The sequence below is a fragment of the Styela clava genome, chromosome 1 (assembly GCF_964204865.1).
Source record: "Styela clava chromosome 1, kaStyClav1.hap1.2, whole genome shotgun sequence".
Classification (NCBI taxonomy): Eukaryota; Metazoa; Chordata; class Ascidiacea; order Stolidobranchia; family Styelidae; genus Styela; species Styela clava.
The window spans coordinates 28,351,297-28,372,882 of record NC_135250.1 but is presented as its reverse complement, the minus strand read 5'-3'; the positions used below and the strand labels follow the sequence as shown (position 1 = coordinate 28,372,882).

The 21,586-nt window shown below is 34.0% G+C and overlaps 1 protein-coding gene across 1 annotated transcript; it reads left to right on the top strand.

The window, feature by feature from the left end:
* LOC120334891 (SCO-spondin-like) lies at positions 1–13,826 on the top strand. Its single transcript, XM_039402407.2, has 20 exons — positions 1–342; positions 919–983; positions 1,854–1,982; positions 2,407–2,484; positions 3,200–3,273; positions 3,632–3,717; positions 4,134–4,230; positions 4,899–5,070; positions 5,655–5,801; positions 6,338–6,532; positions 7,128–7,261; positions 8,074–8,257; positions 8,740–8,873; positions 9,389–9,569; positions 10,195–10,328; positions 10,868–11,048; positions 11,508–11,641; positions 12,032–12,212; positions 12,919–13,029; positions 13,499–13,826. The coding sequence occupies exons 1-20, from the start codon at positions 332–334 to the stop codon at positions 13,651–13,653; spliced, it is 2,583 nt and encodes an 860-aa protein (XP_039258341.2). The 5' UTR covers positions 1–331; the 3' UTR covers positions 13,654–13,826.
* The last annotated feature ends 7,760 nt before the right edge of the window (positions 13,827–21,586 follow it).

The window sequence follows — 21,586 nt, the reverse complement described above, 5'->3', positions numbered from 1 at the left end:
ACATGATTTAATATTAGCATAAATGAGTTGAACTTTATTTAGCTGAGCAAGCATAGCTTAAGACAGACGAAACTGTACAAAAATAATATTTGTCAGCCCGAAGCAAGAATCTGTAAATAAGTCGAAGAAAATACTTTATGTAAATAAATCTTAATTTAAAATGTAATATATAAGACCGTTTCCCGGAATTGAAGTTGCATTCGAATTCCCGTGATTCGTTCATTACGTCTGATTGGCATATAATTTTCACGATATTTGAGAACAGTTGAATTACGTCAAAAAGATTGATTTTGAGTACGCTTTCACGTAAAGGAACAAATCGATTAGTAATATGTTTGACAGGTAAGAGCTGGTACCTGATAATGCTAATTAATACCAATATTCTTCCGCAATTTAGGAATGAATCGAAAAAAGAAAATATACCTCTATAACTGATTGATATGCAACAACAGAGAATTAATTTTATTTATTTTTTCTCAGAATGACCAAATTTATCGTGTTAATATTTGAACTAAAATTGAAACTTAACATTATTAGAATTTTTATCGGAGTGTATAATTTCGTTACTCCTTTGTTAGGTCTGTTTTTGTCGGGATTGCATAGAGTAACCACATCTCACTATAACGAATTCAGAACTTTACTTCTATCAACTACAACGTTTTGGACGTAATCATAATTTGTTTTTGATTTTCCGCGACCGTTTTTATACTTTCACGCTGATGAATGCCCCCGGAGATTAAATAATTTCTGTTAAATAATTAGATACTGTTTTGTAGCACATGGAACGTTTTAGTTTTAGCATATACTATCAATTTAATGGGGATAAAAACGAGGTTGACCATTGACCCCCTCCACAATCCCAGTACTGTTCAAAATATGTATTCCAATGTTACCACTTATATGCAAATGATCTTACAGGGAATGGTCAATTTTCGTTTTCCTTCTATGTTTGAAAATTATCATTGCATCGGAAGAAGGCTCAGGTGGGAACATTTTACCCATTTTTCTTTTTTCTCTAATTTTCGTGATAAAATATCACCAAATATGGTACCTCAAATTTGAATATTGACTTCTCGGTTCCCTTCGTGGGCATCTGCTCTACGAACATTAGTTTATTCACTTCAAATAAGGCTTTTTAAAAACGATCACTTAAAATTATATGACTATGGATCTATCTTTAAAAATTTTCCAGTCAGCGTACGCCTGACGAGAAGTATTTAAATTGTATTAATGAATGCATACCGCCAAATTAGGGATTATTTCACAGAATCCACTCTTGTATATCACGTGATAAAATTTTCAATGGGGCACATTCATGTTACATGTTATAAGCCTCGTTCAAAGTTTTCGCAACAGTCTCGAATTTCCGTCCTGAGCGTTTGTCTGGTGCATACTAATATATTTGTACCACTGCATAATTTAATCAAATATTCAAATGATCATTCGAGGTTTTACCAAATCTCGTTTTACTTTAGCGTGAGGTCTGCCGCACTTTAGCATGAAATCTACCTCGCGTTAGCACTTTAGAGTGAGGACTACCGCTGTATTAGTCATCCCTCATGAACATCACACATTTCCATACATTTATTTTTATGTCAAACACTTTATTTGTTGCACCTGGGCAGGCTACATATGGCGGTAGACTTCACGCTAAAGTAGCATCGAATTTCTTTTGTGTCTTGTTTTTCGTAATTTTTGTACTATGGAGTTCAAATTGAATTATCTATCTTATCTACTTTAAACCGTGGTCACGTTTTTCGCCATGCAAATATAGATGAGACAAAAAGTTTATCACTCAACAAATCTCAAATTTTCAGTCATTTTAAATTGTTGACTTTATAACTTTATTTTAGAGCAATGTTCGGACAAACCAAAAGTTTGTGAATCATATGCAATGATTGATAAGGATTTTTGCGATGACAAAAATTTGGAAAAATTTGTCCGTGAAAATTGTCAGAAGTACTGCAACAAATGTACTAAAGGTACTTTCATAATCATATTAGTTTTTCACATGTTTGAAAATGTAACAACAAATTTCATGGACTAGTATGAGTTTTGCATGTAAGAAGTATGAAAATATGCACGTGATTACATGTATATGTAATCTTTAGTTGCACGTTGAACAAAATCTAATTTTTGTCGACTTTACAATATCAAACTGTATGTTTCGTTATAATTTCTGTCTAAAATATACAGTGATAAATTAGTGAAAATATTGGCATTATGTCCCCTTTCATGGTGATAAAAGATGAATGTTTATTGGTACCTTCATATATTGCACGCTTCGAATATATTGTATAAAATTTAACTGCAATTAACTATTCACCTATTAACGATCAACCACACAATTATATTAATAATTCACATTTTTATACTAAATATATAATGTATCTTTTTATCTAACAGAGAATATTCCAAAAGTTGAATGCAAAAAGAATGAATTACGTAGATATAAAGATTTGGGTTGCTGCAACGCAATTTCTGGTAAGTCGGTAGTACATTTCATCGCTTCTGGGAAACTGATTTAGTATTAGCGTAATGTAATGGCCATATATGCGTGTAGCATTGTTAGCCATTCCATTCTCTCCCTCGAACTTTCGATGTCGATCAACAAATATAGAGAAAATAGCCATGGCGAGTTAACCCTAGGCCAACTAATAAAAGTACATGTTGCACGCATTGCAAGCGGACATTTCGTTAGAGATTGAATAACAAATGCAAATAAAGTGTTTATGCGTAGTGAGGGAGAAATGGAGAGCTTATAAGTAGGACGAGGGAGGTATGCATTCAAAAAGGCTGAAAAACACTATTATAGACAATAATATTTTAAAACTCAGCTATTTATATGATTACTTTCTTCCATTGACTGAATTATAATGATTTGATTCCCTTCAATCGAGTATATTAATTTTAGGGTTCGAGTTAGACTGGGCCCACCATTACCAAAGATAAAGTCAGTTCAAGTGGAAGTATGAATTATATCGTTAGATTTCCGTTAGATATTTTAATAAACGTATATAGAGATAATTCTGCTCAATTGAGTTTGCGACCGAGCAAGTAGTATCATATTTTTTCATACGAGGTTGGAAAGGTTTAACTTTTCCTTTTTCGGAATATGGAGAGCCCATACCCTGCAAATGAAATTCAAGAACCACAGAGTTTTACTTATCAAATTTAATATCAAATGTTATCATTTCAGGTGAACAACATTGCGGGCGTGATTCCTGGTCTCAGTCGCGAGGTATACCAGTGAACAGACCTTGGCCGTGGCAGGTTTGCTTTCGTTTTTACTTGTCGCAAAGTTAAAACAAATAAATCGAATTTGTTGAGCTATGTTGTTTCAACTAGTTTTACGTACTACAGTGATTTTGGTATATGATGTCGCATTCGTCTAGGAGAATAATTTTGTCTCTAGGGCTTTTAATTGAATACTACTTTATTTTACTCTATTGATTTTAGCCATATGCGAAACCAAGCCTCAGATGTGCATACCACGATCGATTTATCCAAAATTTAACTGTGACTGCCGCTCTTCAGTTCGCAATAAATATGGAAACTTGAAATCAGACCCCAAATTCTAATTAACCCTGATCAGGATACACAGAAATATTATATGTGTAATGCTTTGCAGGTTATATTTTTGGTGGATCCTAATACGTTTTGCGCAGGTGCACTGTTAACTAAAAATTGGATCATAACAGCTGGAGAATGTTACAAGTAAGAAAATAAATAACTACTTGAGAAAGGTTTTAGCATATTCAATCTGTTTCTATAAAGCGCGATAGAAATTATGAGAAAGTTATATCAAAAATATAAAAAATTTTAACTGTCATCTGTCACTTAAATACCTGATTTTTTACGCTGGGCTAACAATTGAAAAAGTTTTGATTTTTTCTTGCCATGAAACTAATAAAAGAAAATTTGATCAATCTGACGAAACAAATTTATAACAATTGGCATAGTTTTTGATGCATTGATAAAATATAATACGAGGGTGATATTATTTGGAAAATAACTTGAAACATATTGCATGGTTCAATATTTTATTTTCCATCACTTGCATGATATAAAAATCAGAATTTACTTTCTGTAATATTGATTTGTAAATTGGTAAAATATCTTTTCTATTTTAGAGGCTATACTAATGAAAGCGGGGTCACTGTATTTGCTGGACCTCGCCATTTCGATAATATAAATCCAGGTACCGCGCAAATAAGACCAGGAAAAAGGGTGAGCTATTTATTACTAGAATACGTGGAATAGAAGCCTTTATTTAATGAAGTAATGTTCTTTAGCGTGGTGCCTTTTTTGTGAAAGTATTTTGCAGTTTTTGTGGTAACAAGCAATATGGAATGTTATAAGTTGAGAAAACGCAAAATCTCAATGTACCATCTATTTCAATGTATTATTCATCCAATTATAGTTAGACAAATATAAGCGGTATTTCCGAAGTATGTGAACCAATATGGCGGACACCGGAACGTAGAATGTGTACCAGGTTAGGGTTAGGCAATAATTTCATTCCAATTTTCCTTATTTTAGTTCTATTACGAGTTCGGGCTAAGTGACTCCCGTAATATTTGTACTTGAAATTATGGCCCGACCTTAACCTGGTACACATATTGCGTTCTTTTGTCCGCCATCCTGGTTCCCATACTCTAGGAGTATCGTATAAGCTTCATAATTCACTCGGACTGAAAAGAAAAAACTGGTGAAATATAGATTTTAATGAAATGTGTTCCCACTTTTACCATGTACAAAGCCTGGCAACTAAACATAGAATCCATATTTGATATGTATAAACTTGCAAAAGTAGCATCAATTTTCATATGAGTAATAAGCTTATCTACTTTTTAATGTACATTTGTCTGACTATAATATAATACTTTATTGTTTAGCACATACTATCTGATGGAACATATTCAAAGAGTATTACAAATATGCTTGCCCTGACACATATAAACTCAGTTGAGATTGAAAAACATAGAGTGCCTGTTTTCCCAATCTGTCTTCCAAATGGAGAAAAACCAGAAACCGGAATGAAGTGTTTTTTCACGGGATGGGGAGTGGGTGAGTAGAGTTTAAAACTTTATACAGACTTACTAATGATGAAAAAACAAAATTTTAAAAGAGCCACAAAATGACCATTATTAAAAGTCACTATCGAATCGTAAGCAGCAGAGTTTGCCACTTTTTGACAAGCCTTCTGCGTTTTTGCTTCTAAAACGAAGTATTGGTTTTCTATCTCCTTTTCTTACCTGAACTAATATAAACGGTCGAGGATGTATCGGATTCCACATGTATACATAAATATAAAAATAATATCAATCATTCTCTTATGAGAAACTACTTTTTTGAGAATTTTAATTACGGATTAGTGTGCTAAATATTGCATTTTGAAAGTGTCACTCGATAGCCATAACCTGCTTACGATGGCTGTTTCAACGATACCAGTATATAGAATACTTCATATGCTCGTATTCACTTGTGAGTTTCACTTGTGGGGAGGGGGAGGGGAGTAAAATATCCTAGAAGTAATTCTATTACAACTGAGAGTTGGCGTGCAAAGACGGAATTTGGAAATGAACTGAAAAAGTCACGTGGTGAATTCCAATACGGTTTTACCTATTTCAACACCTGCTGTCCAATTTTAGGTTCGGAATCGTCAATTTTGAAAGAGGTTGACCTGACGATAATGAATCAACAAAACTGTATTACTGCATTTGGAGATGATTTTGCATTCAATCAAACAAATATGTTATGTGGATCTACAAATCAGAACATCTCCGATGCCTGCAAAGGTAAGATTGGCCGTTGGAGATCTAGATAATTACAAACATTTCTGTATCATGAGAATAAAATCTTTGCTACTCAGCAATTATACAATACAACCCTGCAAAACTTGGAATTTTATCAATATACAACAGGATTTTGCTGTTAAGGTAAATGTTGTTGTCGGAATATTTCTTTTATCCAAAAATCGATTTGAATTTTCAGTGATTGAAGATGGTTGGAGCGGCTTTAGGGCAATTAATTTCATATTTCATTTTCGGAATCGATTGGTCATGATATTCCACCTCAAATTTAGCTATTGTACAGTTAATTTATTCCGTCATACTTGTCTAACAATATTTTAGCAACCTGTGTGCTCAACTAAGATCTTACCTATTCCGGCAAGAATGTTTCGTGTTTATATATTTGAGAATGATTTTGATACTTGTGAATGCTTTTTCTCAATAATTCTGTCAAATATTATATTTTCATTTACTATCCCAAACATAATCAAGTATTCACTTTAAACTGTAAAACATTTCCTATGACACCTTTTGTTGTATAGTCAATACAGGTGGACCCCTGGTTTGTCAGCGTTGTGACACATGTCAGTGGTATTTGGCTGGAATTCATATATACAAAAGCGGATGCTTTGAAAATCAATACTATGCTGCTTTCGCTGATATTCAATATTTTGAAGATTGGATTTCCGAGTCAATATCTACTTCGCTGAACAAAACCGGTTCTTGTGTAAAACCTTGTAAGTTACTTTACTTTAAACCGTACGCACATTTGGACTTGGACTCTTTTAATCGCCGTCTCCTCATTGGGCTTCATTCCACCAAAAAGTTTTGAAATCCGCCGATTTAGAGCAGGGGTGTGCAACCTTTAGTACAGAAGGTCCAAACACAAATAACTGGGTAAAACCGCGGTCCGCACATTTATTTAACGTATGCTTTCTAGTAGTTGCAGACACGAAAATTTTGATAATTATTCTTATAACATCCGTTGTTCGCTTCCCACAAGCTGGCTGTTGGGGCATTGTAACGATATATGCATATATAATAAAGTGAACTCAGTTATAGGCTTTAAAAGACAAGAGAATTTAAATTACTCCCACATACCAGATTAAACTCGCAGGCCGCCCATCATTTAAATTTGGCACTTCTTAGCGGGCTGCACAATTATTCCTTCTGCGCCGCATTTGGCCCGTGAGCCGCAGGTTGCGCACTCATGATTTAGAGATAGACTATTGATGCTAACTGTTCACAGTAAAAATTACAACCTAGTTAATAGTATAATTAGTTGATTAATACTGAAAATTAATCTATAACTACTTTTTGTTCATCTTTCAGTTTTAGGTAAATTTAGCGAATGGTCCGAATGCTCAGTATCATGTGGGGGTGGAGTAAGGTTCAGAGAAAGGAAATGTATCAATGGAAGGATAGGACAGGAGGAGTGTCCAACAGATCAATCTGTTGAACTAGGGGTATGTATATATATGCTAAAGCTGTTCCTAACAATTAGTGATGAACAAAATGAACGACCGATATCGAAAGCCTTTTCTATATAGAGACTGAATCAGAAAATTTCAACTAATAATTATATGTGCGAATCTGTAACATTTATAGTAGTTGAGAGTAAATGCAGGTTCCGCCCAAACTTCGTCAATTTGTGATGCTAAACTTAGGACAACGTTGTAATTTTGTTGGTTGTACAGCCTTTTTTTCTGTTGATAACGGATTATGCGGAGTGGTGGATTTAGAATTCTAAGAACGGGTTCTTATTTGCATCGAACTCACTACAGAATCTCTCATTTAAGAAAATAAATATACTACAATAACATACCAAGCTTTACATAAATTAATGTTATAACTTTTGAAATGACAAATACAACGCTCTCTGTCCGGTGCAGTGGGCTTATAAGTAAACCATTCCCCTGCGGTTGTCTAACTAATTAAACAAAACAACACGGGATCGCGGAATTGCACGACATTCTAAGAACTGAATAGGGGATGGGCAAATTACAGCCCGCGATGGACATGCATTGAGATAATAAATCAATTACATTATATTGTCAGAATATTGAGTGAATGCATCCATAAGTAATGCAACTTCGTAATCCATTATTTGACAAGAAAGCAATGCTGATGAACTAGCTGTTGTAGATAAACTGTTTTTATTCATAAATTTTCCTCCTAAATTTTGAGCTTCCGCCCCAACACCCAAGTATATTATCTGTAATTGGCCCACTCAAAGTATTTATCCACTTTTTAACCAACCACTCTGATCATTACCCAGAAATGCAATGTAAATCGTAGTTGTGCTTTTTTCACCGATTGGTCACCCTGGGGAGAGTGTAGCCAAACATGTGGGAAAGGAGAACAAAAATCAGCAAGAACATGTAAGCATGGAGAAGTCGGTGACAATGGATGTATTGGAGAAACAGAAAGAACGCAAGAATGTGTTGAGGCGGAGTGCGCAGGTATTTATTTGATTAAGTATATATATAGTTAAGTTAAATAACTTTAAACGTTTAAAAATTCCATTTGTTCATATCGATATACCATGCTGTTATTATAGGCTCTATGCTGTGAAGACTATCATTGCGAGTATTGCACGTTACGCACAGTTTTGTTGCTTTGGTGATAAGAGCTACAGATATGGCATTTTGGTGCTACTGTACGCCACATGTAGCCTAACCTGAGGTCTAACGCGGAATAATAATACAACGGTAGACCTCATGCTAAAGTGCTAACGGTAGGTACATCTCAGGTTAAAGTGCAATGAACCACACGCTAAAAATAGCAACGAAATTTTGATGAACTTTCTAAATCGTTGCTGTTGTTCATGTTGTTGTTGTTGTTGTTGTTGTACTTAAACACCTGCCAATCAATTTCACCAGCAAGCGGGGGCGCAACCTCTTTTATTATTTTCTATTTATCATTTGTTTATATAAAATTGCAGGTTGGGGTGAATTCAACGAATGGACTAAATGCTCGCAAACATGCGGACATGGATCGCGTATTAGAGCTAGGAAATGTATAAATGGAAAGATTGGTCAGGACGGCTGTCCACCCCGACAAGCTGTTGAACTTGAAGTAGGTATTAATAACATAAGACAATATCCAATGATTTAATAAACGAGAATATCGGTCGGAGACCTAAGACTTAAGGATCGAAGGTTAGGGAATCCACCAAAAGAGCTCTTACTCCATAGTGACACCGTGTGTCCCATCACTAATTAATTATTAACTCGCTAATTATACGACATAATTTATCGAACTTCTGAACCGAGCTATGATAAATGCACATGTAAAATTTGGAGCAGATTCAACCTCGCTTTCGTGAGATATCGTGTGTATCAAACAGACAGACAAACAAACAAACAAACAAACAGACAAATACATTGATACTTATCGATCTTAAGGTCGATAAGTAATAACTCAGCTTCAACATCCAGCAATTTTGCTCAAGTTATCGTGAATACATTTATTTTTCTATCCATGACTGCAAATTTATCATTCATCAGTTCACAACCATACTATAACCGATTGAATAAAATAAAGCTGATATTTATTTAAATAATTTTCTGAAATTGTCATCCGTATTACAGAGTTGCTTTGAACCAAAATGTCCTACATTTACTGAATGGTCACTCTGGGGAAAATGTAGCCGAACATGCGGGGAAGGAGAGCAAATATCAACACGAACATGTAAGCATGGAAAAATCGGCGAAAACGGATGCATAGGAGAAAGGCAAAAAACGCAGGAATGTCTACAGGCGGAGTGTGGTGGTATAAATAGAATTCAATATATTTGAAGTCATCCGAAGTTTAAATTTGTTCAATTATTGGTACTCCAGAAGTATGCGTACCAGCTTAGGGTTTAGTTATAATCTTATTCCAATTTTTATTGTTGTTGTTCTATTACGAGCTCGGGGACTGTCAGTGATAGCCAAGTGAATACTCCGCTGCCCAGAGATTTCCTTCTAAATAAACAAATTGATGTAAAATAAACGAACAAAATCAGTTACCTCCATATTGGTACTCGTACTTCAAGAGCTGAATTTTAGTATAACGTGGTGTTTTAGTTATTCTCTTTGGTAACGCATCGTACATATATTTTGACCCTAAGATATTGGACATAGATATAATATTCTATGCATTATTGCTAATCCCGGTGCTGTGTCCCATGTGGTTATAATGTTGTTATTGTGATTGTTAGGCCAAAGTAAATCTTATGGATTTAATTGCTTTCAAATCAATTTCAAAATTTTATAAGTCACAGATGTGGATGTCTTTTAGGAAATAATGTTATTATAAATTTTCCAGTAATACTGGTATTTCCTTTTATTTTGTAAACTTGTCGTTTTCCTATTATTCTTCCTATTATTAATCGTTTGTTCCAATAAAATGTCAGGTTGGACTGAGTTTAATGAATGGTCTGAATGCTCTAAAACATGTGGAGCTGGAAGCCGTGTCAGAAAAAGGGAATGTATAAATGGAAAACTTGGAGATAGAGATTGTCCACATCCTTTAGCATTTAAATATCAAGTAAGTCTTGTATGATTATGTACATCTACAATTTATTAGGAAAAAATATTTGCGAAGGTAAACATTAGCTTACAAAAATGTGTAATATTTTTAACTCATGAATGCAAATTGTCTTGGGTATATGCACATTAGCAGGGGTGGGCACGGTTAGACTCGCGGGCCATGTAAGTGTGACGTGAAAGTAAAATTTTATGAACAATATTTACAGTGTTACAAAAGCAAAAGGGTAAAACATTGAGTCTCGTGCCCAAACTAAATTTAATCCCAATCTCAACAAATTCCTTGAGCTATTTTGTTGTTGAAACATCAAAATTTAATTTGATTGTGGCAGCATCAGGCAGGCCAGATTGAACTACCCAACGGGCCGGATTTCGCCCGCGGGTCGTAGTTTGGCCATGTCTGTTCTTTAGACTCAATCTAGTTGGATATAAAAAGCTCTAATGTTTTTTATAAATTTTTAAATATTAATATATCTATAAAATAACTAAGGAACATTACAATAATATTTGAATAAACTAAATTGATTAACTGCCCGCCAGGACTGCAATATTAAAAAGTGTCCAGTTTTCGCTGAATGGTCACCTTGGGGAGAATGTAGCCAAACGTGCGGCGCAGGAGTGTCAAAAGCAATTAGAACTTGTAATCATGGAAAAATCGGGGACGAAGGATGTATTGGAGAAACAGAGAGAACTATGGAATGTCTTGAGACAGAATGCGCAAGTATTTAATATTTTCAATTTGTAAAGTCTTTGAACGTTGAACCATTTATCATTGATTTAGTTATCATAGTACTTACTATTGCTATATAGCCTAATTATTGCTCACAGATATTCGGCACAGATATATATTTTTAAATTATCTTATCTAACTACCGCGATTTCTTATGCAGTTTTTGTGTAATTTGTATTGTTAGTTCAAAATAATGCTTATAGATTTGATTGAAACGCATTTAAACAATTTCACACGCCGCATATGTAAATAAATTCAGAATGATATTTTCATAAATTTTTCAAGGATACTGGAGAGTAATCTGTCCTTATTTTGTTGAATTGAAAAATCCAAGTGCAATTTGAGTCTGCCAAATCTCGCCACAGATCGCCTAGAAATAGTGTAACGTTATGTTATTATTTGTTTTGGTAATCTATTTATTATTTATCACTTGCTTATATAATATTCCAGGTTGGGGTGAATACAATGAATGGTCTGAATGCTCCCTCACATGTGGAAGGGGAAGGCGGGTAAGAAGCAGGGAATGTACAAATGGAGAAATTGGAGATGCAGGTTGTCCGCCTGATCAAGAGAATGAGTTGGGAGTAAGCAGCAATACTTTTATTCATATGAGTGAAAAACGTTTTCAATTTGTATTACATTGTATTGGAATTTTGAAATTCTAGGCTCGAACTCTCAGTAACGGTATAGAACAATTTAGTATGAGCTTTGAAGTCATTTTGTTACTCCAGTAGTATGTGTACCAGGTTAGGGTTAGGCCATAATTTTATTTCAATTTACCTTATTTTAGATTTATAACGAGTTTGTGAACTGTCTGAGTTACCAAATTGAATATACACCCGCCAATAGGTTTCAGTTCGTTAACACAAATTGAGGTGAAGTTGGCGAACAAAAATAGTTATCTCTTTATCGGTACACAGATTTTTGGAGTGCCGCAATTTTATCTTTTCTCACTAACATTGTCTCCTTTAAAGGAATGCAATAAACAAAATTGTCCTACTTTCACTGAATGGTCTCCATGGGGTGAATGCAGTCAATTATGTGGGAAAGGCGAACAAAAAGCGATACGAACATGTAACCATGGACAGATGGGTGACGATGGATGCACTGGACCGACAGAAAAAACTCGAGATTGTTTAATAAAAGATTGCGAATGTGAGTCAAAACATTGATTTGTTGTTGTACGACACTGTCACACATTTTCCCTGTAACACATTTTCTCACAAATATCTTCTACCGACAAGCAGTTTGCAATGGTCATTGTTGAAAATAGTTTAATTATCAATTATCATTACCGTAAACTTACTATGTGAAAAAGTCGTTCGTCACATTTACCCAGGGTTTTCAAAAGGGGACGAATTTACTACATGGGGGTAAATTTCCCAAATTAATTTGCCCTGGGAGTGAATTTTACTTGGGTATAAATATAACCCTTGGTGCATGCTTTTAGCTGTAGTTATGAACTCAACGAAATTAATTTAGTTCATATACACCCACAATTCTATATTAAAATTCCATCTTCCAAAGTCCTTGTCACACCTTGATTCATAATAGACATTTGTGGAAGAGAAAATATATAAAAATAAATGCCAAAATCACTATCAAAATATTTAAAATTGTAATTGAGAGAATAAAGATGAAAAAACTCCAACGTGACAGAATTATTTTTTTGAGACGTTTAATGAATTACTCTACTGACTACAAAATATTCATTGTGTAAGATTATTTTTCGAATGTAGAAAAATAAAATAGGTTATTGAAGCAAAAATTGTTCAGAGTTCGCTAAAAACAATTTGAATGTAATGAACAAAAATAGTTTATCTTTTCAAGAATTAACTCTTGATTATCCTTTTAATATCAGCTAATATGTGTCTCCAAGAATGGATGGAGGACAAGAAATGTTTGTCTATCGATAGAAATAGATGTAGTGACAACGAGGTTTCTCAGACATGTCCGAATACATGCTGTACGGGTAAGAACAAAAAGTTGCGGTACTCGAATATTTGCAGTACAATAAGTTGCAGTACTTACAATATTTAACCTACACTTGAATACTACTGAATTAATAGTATCCAAATATAGTTTGAATTGAAGACTATCTATTAGTTCAAGACAAAATTAGCCAAAAATTGAAATTTGCAAACAGGGGTGTAAAAATAGGAACTTAAGGGCGATACTGATATCGCTCTACTTCCAAGTGATAATTACTAATAGATTCTTTAAAATCAGGTCAGAATAAATTTCCCGAGCACATCACTACGTTGTTAAAATGGTTATTTAATACAATTGATACTTCTGAATTGGACTACATATCAAATTATTTTTTATAACGTAAAGAATTTTTCGGGTGTAGTAGAACTGGTATGATAGTCAAAATACTTTTGAATTATATATATGTATCATGCTCAAGTTATTCTAAACTTTTGTACTCTTTTTTCCAGTTCTAGATTTCATACCATGCATTGATGATCCTAAATATTTGGACTACTGCAACTATTATAAGAGTTTATGTACTGATTCATCACAATCGTCTATTATGTTAGCTTATTGTAAGAAAACTTGTGGATATTGCAGCTTTGAATCGGACAAGAAATGAAAAAATGAAGATATGCGACTCAATATTAAAATCGTACTGATTTAAAAAAAACTATTCTGAATTTCTGATTTGAAATTGCTTGTGAATGAATAAAAATTAAACTCTCTTAGATCAGACACTTTGTTCATTCATTTTCTGTGAATATGTACAAATAATAAAATGAAATAGTATGAAAAAAAGTAAGTTCTGAGACCATTTCGAAAAGTTTTTTGAGCAACGTTTGGCTTAGCCTGCTTGAGTTATTTTAAAACAATTCAATTTTTTTTTAATCTTTTTATTGTATTTTTGTTTATACATCGAGGAAATGCTAAATATTTTAGGCAGAGAAAGGTCGTTTTTTCTTGCTGACTCACTATCATAATTTATCACAATTATTGAACAGCATAATCGAATAGTAATAGTAAGGGACCATTCACATCTGTTCACACCACTGCGTTGACGCACCTTCAAATCTTGTTTGTTTAACTTAATTGTGCGTTGCTGCGTTAACGCATCATTTTCACGCACTGCGTCAACGCAACGAATTCTCGAGGACACATTCTTTTGCGTTGACGCGCTGCGTTAGACGAGATTTGAGTTTTATTCAGGTGCTTTTTTCTGTGGTTTGGCGATGACTTTAAGCAAAAATCGCCGATTGGGTTTACTGTTGTGGTTGAGAAAACGGCAGGATAAAAAAAAAAGATGGAAAATAAGAAGGTGGTGGGTGCATCCTGTTTTGCAGAGATGAGAAACTAGAGGTAGTTACCGCTTACCGGTACCGATGCAGTACCGGTACTGTCTGTACCGGTACGCGCACGGTACACTGGTACGGCAGCACTCTGCAGCCCTGGCATTAGTGCCGGCACCGTTATGCCTGTGTCATGCCGTATTTGCAGTGGTTTGTAACCAAAATGAAATTGCTACTTGCATGGTTATAGGTTTATCTGTTATGATAACAATGCAGGTGCCCTGTACTATAATTACAAAAAAACATATAACATTGTGCTCCCGGCTATTGTTGATGCTTGGTAAATATTAAACCTAGTTTTGTATCACTCTAGTTAGTATTTATAAAATGAATTTTGTTACTTACCACTCGTGGTTGCTTTATATGAATGAATAAATTGAAAACACATTATCTTCCATTATGATTGTGTGGATTCTACATAGGCATTCAATCCAAACAGTGCCATCAAAAACCCAATGAAATTCATATTTTTCAGTTATAAATTCCTTACAGTGGACATTGGCGCTTACGGAAGAGCAAGTGATGGGGGAATATTTGCAAACTCCTGGTTTGGGCATCGCCTGCAGAATGAAACCTTGAGTCTACCCTCACTAAGTTGGGTTATTTAAGCTAATACTTCGCTTAGACTTAATGACTGTTGATGTTTTTTTCTATAACGGAACAGGCTTTAATTTTCCTTTACACCCAGTTAATATCCAGTTTGATCTGCTTTATTAATAATGTAAAACAGGCTGATCATTTTAACAGCCTATTAATAACCCATAACAATAAAGCTTGTTTATGCAGAAAAACCTCCTACCTATACCCTAATTTTGCATTTCCGTCTAACTGGGTGGGGCATATCTATTTTCAGGCCATTGCCATTAACGAATGGGGCAACCGTTACCTTTGTTTTCCTTGGTGATGAAGCGCTTCCACTGAAAGAATATTTGATGAGACCATTTCCTGACAATGGTCTTTCGCAAGAGAAGAAATTATCGCTTATCACGCGCAAGACGAATGGCGGAAAGCACATTTGGAATATTAGCCAATCAGTAGAGAGTTTATCACCGACCAATACCTTTGAAGCCCAGCAATATTGACTCTGTTATAAAAGCAACATGCTGCCTCCACAATTTTTTGAAGATGTGAGAGTGGTCACTCAACTGCTGCATGACATACCCGGAAGTCGTGGCCTTGCAACACAGAACGCTCGCTCGGTTCGCAACTACTTTTCGGGGGAAGGTGCTGTGCCCTGGCAGGGGCACCATTGCTGGTCTTTGAATTTATGTATGGACGATTAATGAAATAGAGAGGTGTCACAAGTCTTATACGCTAGTAGTACAATTAGTTCAAACAAATGTTTTCAAATATTTTTATATTTCCCCAAATTCAATATTATACAATAGCTCGTAGATTCTAACTTTCGCCAGTTGAAACCGTTGTACTGGTAGCCTGCACAGAGTATCTAACGGGCTTATTGCAAACTTTTCAGCATCAACACTTTCTGTATGTAAATAAAGGCATGATTATTACATTGAAAATCTTTTGTGTGACACAAAAAGGTTTAAGGGCCTTAGAATTAAATACCTTTGTTGACAACACTCATTATAGTTTCTTCAAGGTCCGGTTGTTTTGTAAATGGACCTTTACCAGATGCTGATGCCATCCAACTGGTGTCCAACTAGGTCTTCGGCTTCGCCATTTATTTGCATGTTATCTGCATCTTCAAGCACCACGAGGGTGACGTCTTCGTCAACATTTGAAGACGTTCTTTGAAACAAAGGAAGTTTCATTCCGTAGGCTAGAGATTAGCAATATTGTTGCATCTGTTGCATAAACAAATAATACATATGTTCTAAAGTCAACTTGTTCATCCAAGAACTTCAGCATCTCCATAAACTTCCACGTCCTGTATCCCCGCGCTGCTGCCCCACTCCTCGTAGCCACTATTTATTTCCTTTCGCTTCTCTTTTCTAAATCTATCCTTCGTTGCCTCCATCTGGTCTTACACTCTGTCACTGCAAAACACGTAAGTTTAGTCTGCGGATAGTTTTGCATCGTTCATTTACATAATTTTCCTTTTATATACCGGTACTGTATATTAACTGCTTACAATTCTTATCACTGACTCATTTAAAAATAAAGGAATAACTCAATTTTCGAATCTCCTGTGAATAGTTCACAAAAGTCGACTATCTCGAATGTAGCTAGCTAAGTTGTAATTTTCCATATCGCTCAAATCACGACAGCCGGTCGAATCTTTGACTCGATTTCTGCATGGCTACTCAAATTCTTACCGCTTCTTCCCAGTGCCTCTGCTACCTCTTCCCACGCCTTTCCTTTTGCAACTGCATCTCTGTAAGATGCTGCTCTTACAGCATAAAGACACCCCCGTGCACGAACCTCAATTATAAACTGCTCTAAATCAATTTTTTCTCAATCTGTAATAATCATTTTAACGTTAAATTAGTAGCGTATTGAAAAATAATAACTCGTACTAGTGTATTATACAACAACATTATACATTCGCCAAAAAGTCTCAAATTTCCGATCAAAATAACAGTGTGTCTTACCAACCCACTGCAGTTACTCAGTGCCTATGGAGTTGCTGAACTAGCGGGAGTACTACACCCGGAAAGTATGATCTTTTGACTCAAAATGCGTTGACGCATTGCAGTGTGAACAAGTTCAACGCAAGAAAACTAACGCAACGAATTGCGTTGGTGTGAACGGGCCCTAACGAAGTATGTCTGATAATTGAGAGAAGGCCAAAACTTTGCGGTTTCATACCGCCAAATCGACATTTGTGTAAATATTAAACTCGCAGGCAATCTATGCTTATATAAATTGTTTCACATTAGTCGAAGTAGATGATATTTAGCATATATGGGCAGAAAATTGCATCGATTTACCGAAATACAACTGACCTAAGCAATTTGAACTGAAATTTGTCTCAAAAACTTCAAATTAGAATAACAAATCCAGTTCATTTCACACCGCTGTCGGTAAGGCAGTTAATGGGCAATAAGCACCAAATGTTATCGAAAGGATGCCGGACTGGTTCGGCGTAATGTCATATGATGGTGCAATGTTTGTAAAAAAAAAGATTACAAAAGAAACCGGGTTTTCGCGGGTGATCGCCACATCTCGAGTAGTCGATCGCGTCTGATGTTGGGTGAATTTAAGAACATACCCCTAAATATTGATTTGAACCAGTTTCATGCAGCGCCTATTTTTTGAAGCATGAATAATACAGTATTGTAAACTATATAAGCAGAATATGATATACACTTACAGTATTTGAGTTTGGTAAAGTTACATAAAGCATACCATTACGTAACAAACGATTTCATTAAGAATGAGCACACCGAGTCGAGCTTTATGGCAGCGGTAGAATTTTTGTATGTATGTGTGTAGGTATCTGCACATTCAATTCTCCATTCGTTTACGGGTATGATCTTATTGAACACGTAGTGGACATAAAGTCGTTTCAAAATTTTTTTGTTATTGTTATTATTATTTGTCTCCATCAACACGTTTTGAAGAAATCGCTTTTCTCTTCGAATACTGGACCAATTGCTTTGAAATTTTCAGTGGTTAAAGATAAAAATTTTCTCCAAAAGGCTATTACTTTTTTGTTGTTGCTATGACGTCATCAAAATTTTGTGAAACCACGTGTCCATATATTTGAGCATAGCTCTCTTGTTACCGATCAATCGATCGCGAGCAACATTGAAGATTCTAGTCGATCGCGTTCGAAAGCAGGTATGCCATCCCTGATATAAAGAGACTCAATTTATACATAAACATTGCGTTCAATATTAAGAATCTTACCGCAAAATATTTCACTTTCTGTATTTAATTTCAAAGTATACAATTCTCTGTCTAAGCTATCGACATCACAATAGCTGACAAATATTGTAATGATGATAATGTCTTTCAGACATGCAATGACGTTGTTTGAAAGTAGAATCAATACACTACAAATTTATATGTTAATAGTGTTGTAATATAAATATAAATTCTTCCCAGAACGGGTAAAATAGCGTATAAATCTTACTTAGCACATTTCAATATTTACTAACTCAATAATATAATATAATTTTGCTACCTGAATAAAAATATTAGCTAATGCAGTATGCTGTATATGTTGCGTTGTGTAGCTAGGTTTTGAATATAAAAATCGATTGTTACCGCAAGTAAAGAAAAGTAAGGTATCATTTGTAGGAATAGGAGGCGCATTTTGCTCTAAATCTGCATATTATGCCGCATGCAAATTTAATCGTGAATGAAATCGTGGGATGTAGTACTTTTTGGAGTAATTTTCGAATATATAAAAATTGGATAAAATTATTTGAAGTATTTGTATTCTTCGAAAATATATTTTACTGTCATTAATGTATGCAAAATAACGCAATTAGTTTCTTTCTAATTGAACGTTATGTTGACAATTACAAATGTAATTATTCTTTGATTAGTAGATTATACTCATGCCTTTATATTTCGGCTGCACGTAACTATGAACAATGTTATAAGTATTTTGGTTCTTGTTATTATAAAGATGAAAAAGAACATTTTCTTTTTGACATGGTTATTTGATGTATGGATCGAGTTTGACATATTGCTTCCTATATTTTTTACGGATATATCCATAAAATCCATAAACAATGTAAGCTTTATTGCAGGAAGTAATTGGCGTTGATTAATCGTATGAAATAAGTTTGCATACTATTTTGTAAATCATAGCTTTCAGTGTTGAAAGAAGCGCTAGAGTTAATAACCAATTAACTAGTATTTTAAATGGGTTTTTATAAATTGAAAAAATAATATAAGAATAATTTTCATAACTTCAGAACATGAATTTATTTGTTTATAGACCTCATTAAACAATTTAGTTGCACTTCATGACCCTCGCTAGTACCCTTGACCTTTTTTCCACACATATCCCACAGGTATCCCAGCTGTTAAAAACGTTTAGCACTTGTATAACACTTGTCTCCCTTTGCTGACATTTTTCTAACCTGTTCTACTCTTCTGATTTGTATATATATATATATTGTGGAACAAATTTCAAAAGTAAGCCGATGAAAATAATACTTTGACAGATGTTCGGAGTATTCATACACAATTAGATTTGTATAATTCCAAAAAGTAAGAAAGATACGATAAAATGTGCAACGTGTGGGAAAAGTATGGAACAAAAAGAACAGATGTGGCGCAAGTGGGACACAAAATAATCTATTATCATATCTGATAAAATTCCAAATAAAAGCGCACTGCTTTGATAGCAAATTAAATTGATTTCATTCATTTTAAAATTACTGATCCAAAATTCGAGCTTCTTTCAGTATTCTAATTCTGCAGTGTATTTGTTGGCTGGTGCGTTTTACCAGAAAATCAGTTTTAGCTATATCACCTTCAATCGCGCTGCATTTGTAAACAATTCAATTTTTTTTTCATCTTTTCACGGTATTTTTGTTCTTAGTCAAAGGAAAAATAAAAATATCTTTTTTTATATTGAGCGTTACAGCAGTCACTAATATGCACGGGTATGTTCACACTGTTGCTCTGAAAAAGGCTCTGGAGAATCAGTCAATGATATGTAGAAATTTACTATGTCCACATTTTTGCTCCGAAAAATGCTCGAAACAATAATGTATATATGTATATATAATATGTGGACTGTTTTAAATCTCCTCATTTCGTCAAAAAGCAAAACCAATGGTCTCCAGAATGGAATAAAAATCGATAATATATTCTATAGAATCTGATTTGAGTGATATCAGAGCTAACTATGTTAATTTTAAACTTAAACTTATATTATATAAACATGTATATATATAATATACCGTATATGTATATGTATTTCTGGTTAATATTTTTGAATTTACAATTTGATAAATATCTGCAATTACACAAACACAATTAAGTTATCACCAATCCAGACCAGAGTATCAAGACAAAATGGCAAATGAGGAAATTTGGAAAATGAAATGAATAAAAAAAAATATTAAAATGAATTATGAAGAGAAAGCTGTTTATAGCTTGTTTTCCAATCAAAATTGTAAGCTATGTTAACCGAGTATTTGAATAAAGAGTGGGAAATGTTCAAAAATCACAATTATTTATTTTTCTTATTTTCTTTAAATAATTTCCCCAAAGTTTCTCTCTGAGGTTGAAGCCAACAAGATCAAAAATTTAATTCTAATTTTCTTATTGAACAAACCATTATAATAATATAATTCACAACTAAACTACCCAAACCTAATCTGGACTTTAGGTGGAAAAGGAATAAAAAAGAAGATAGAATTTTGTTGGAAAAAATCATAAAATGATGTATTTTGAGTCATTGAGAAGGCATAAAAGTTTAATCATCAAGAATAATTTAGTATCGATAATCATATACACAACTGTCCAGCGATTTGAATCTCTCTTCAGAAAATGCTTCAAATTATCAAGAAATAACGTTAAAATTATTAAAATTTAGAAATAGCCTTCTGAGATCATAATAAGTTGAGTGATAATTTTTTAATTGGTAATTCATGATTGACCAGACAGATTGATCCATCAGTATCAAAGGAGGTGATATATTGCAAGTCTGTGGTACGTTTAATAAAAACGAAACTTTTCGAACCTTCTTTTATTCCGTAATATACGAATATTTACAGCACAGCTGCAAGTTCATTAGACATTGTAAGTTTCGTATGCTGCTTCCACTTGTGTTTGAACTATTGTTGTGGGTAATGGTTGTAAGTACCCATCAGTTACTTGCAGCACATTTGTTTATTGTGTTTGAAGAGCTGTGTTGTTGCATGCAGTTGAATTCTATGATTATTCAAAAAAAAAATTGAATTAATAACTTCAAAAACAATATGGTTCAAATTTAAAATATTGGTAGTGATAAAAAATCAGCTTAATAAAACTTGAGATATGAAATGAATTCCAATTTCATCCATTGATTAGGATTCGTATAAGCAAACATTCTAAAATAGCTTAATGATGCTAAAAATTCTAAACCATATAACAAATTGTATTACAAAACTTTGATGGATAGAATAGAGACCTAGTGGCTCTTCTTATTTATATATTTTTAGAGTTCTAAAGCATTAAAATATATCACATCTCTGGTAAAAACTATTCAATAATTATGAAAGTTAACAAACAAGATTGTGACATTTCTTCAGCTTAAAATTACTACAAATGGAAGTAAAAATAAAAAAGGAG

What these genes read in the sequence shown, in the direction of transcription:
- LOC120334891 (XM_039402407.2), top strand. An exon ending in AAATAAGACCAGGAAAAAGG is followed by an intron (nt 4,231 to 4,898) that starts GTGAGCTATTTA and finishes TTTATTGTTTAG; the next exon opens with CACATACTATCTGATGGAAC. An exon ending in TCCGAATACATGCTGTACGG is followed by an intron (nt 13,030 to 13,498) that starts GTAAGAACAAAA and finishes TCTTTTTTCCAG; the next exon opens with TTCTAGATTTCATACCATGC.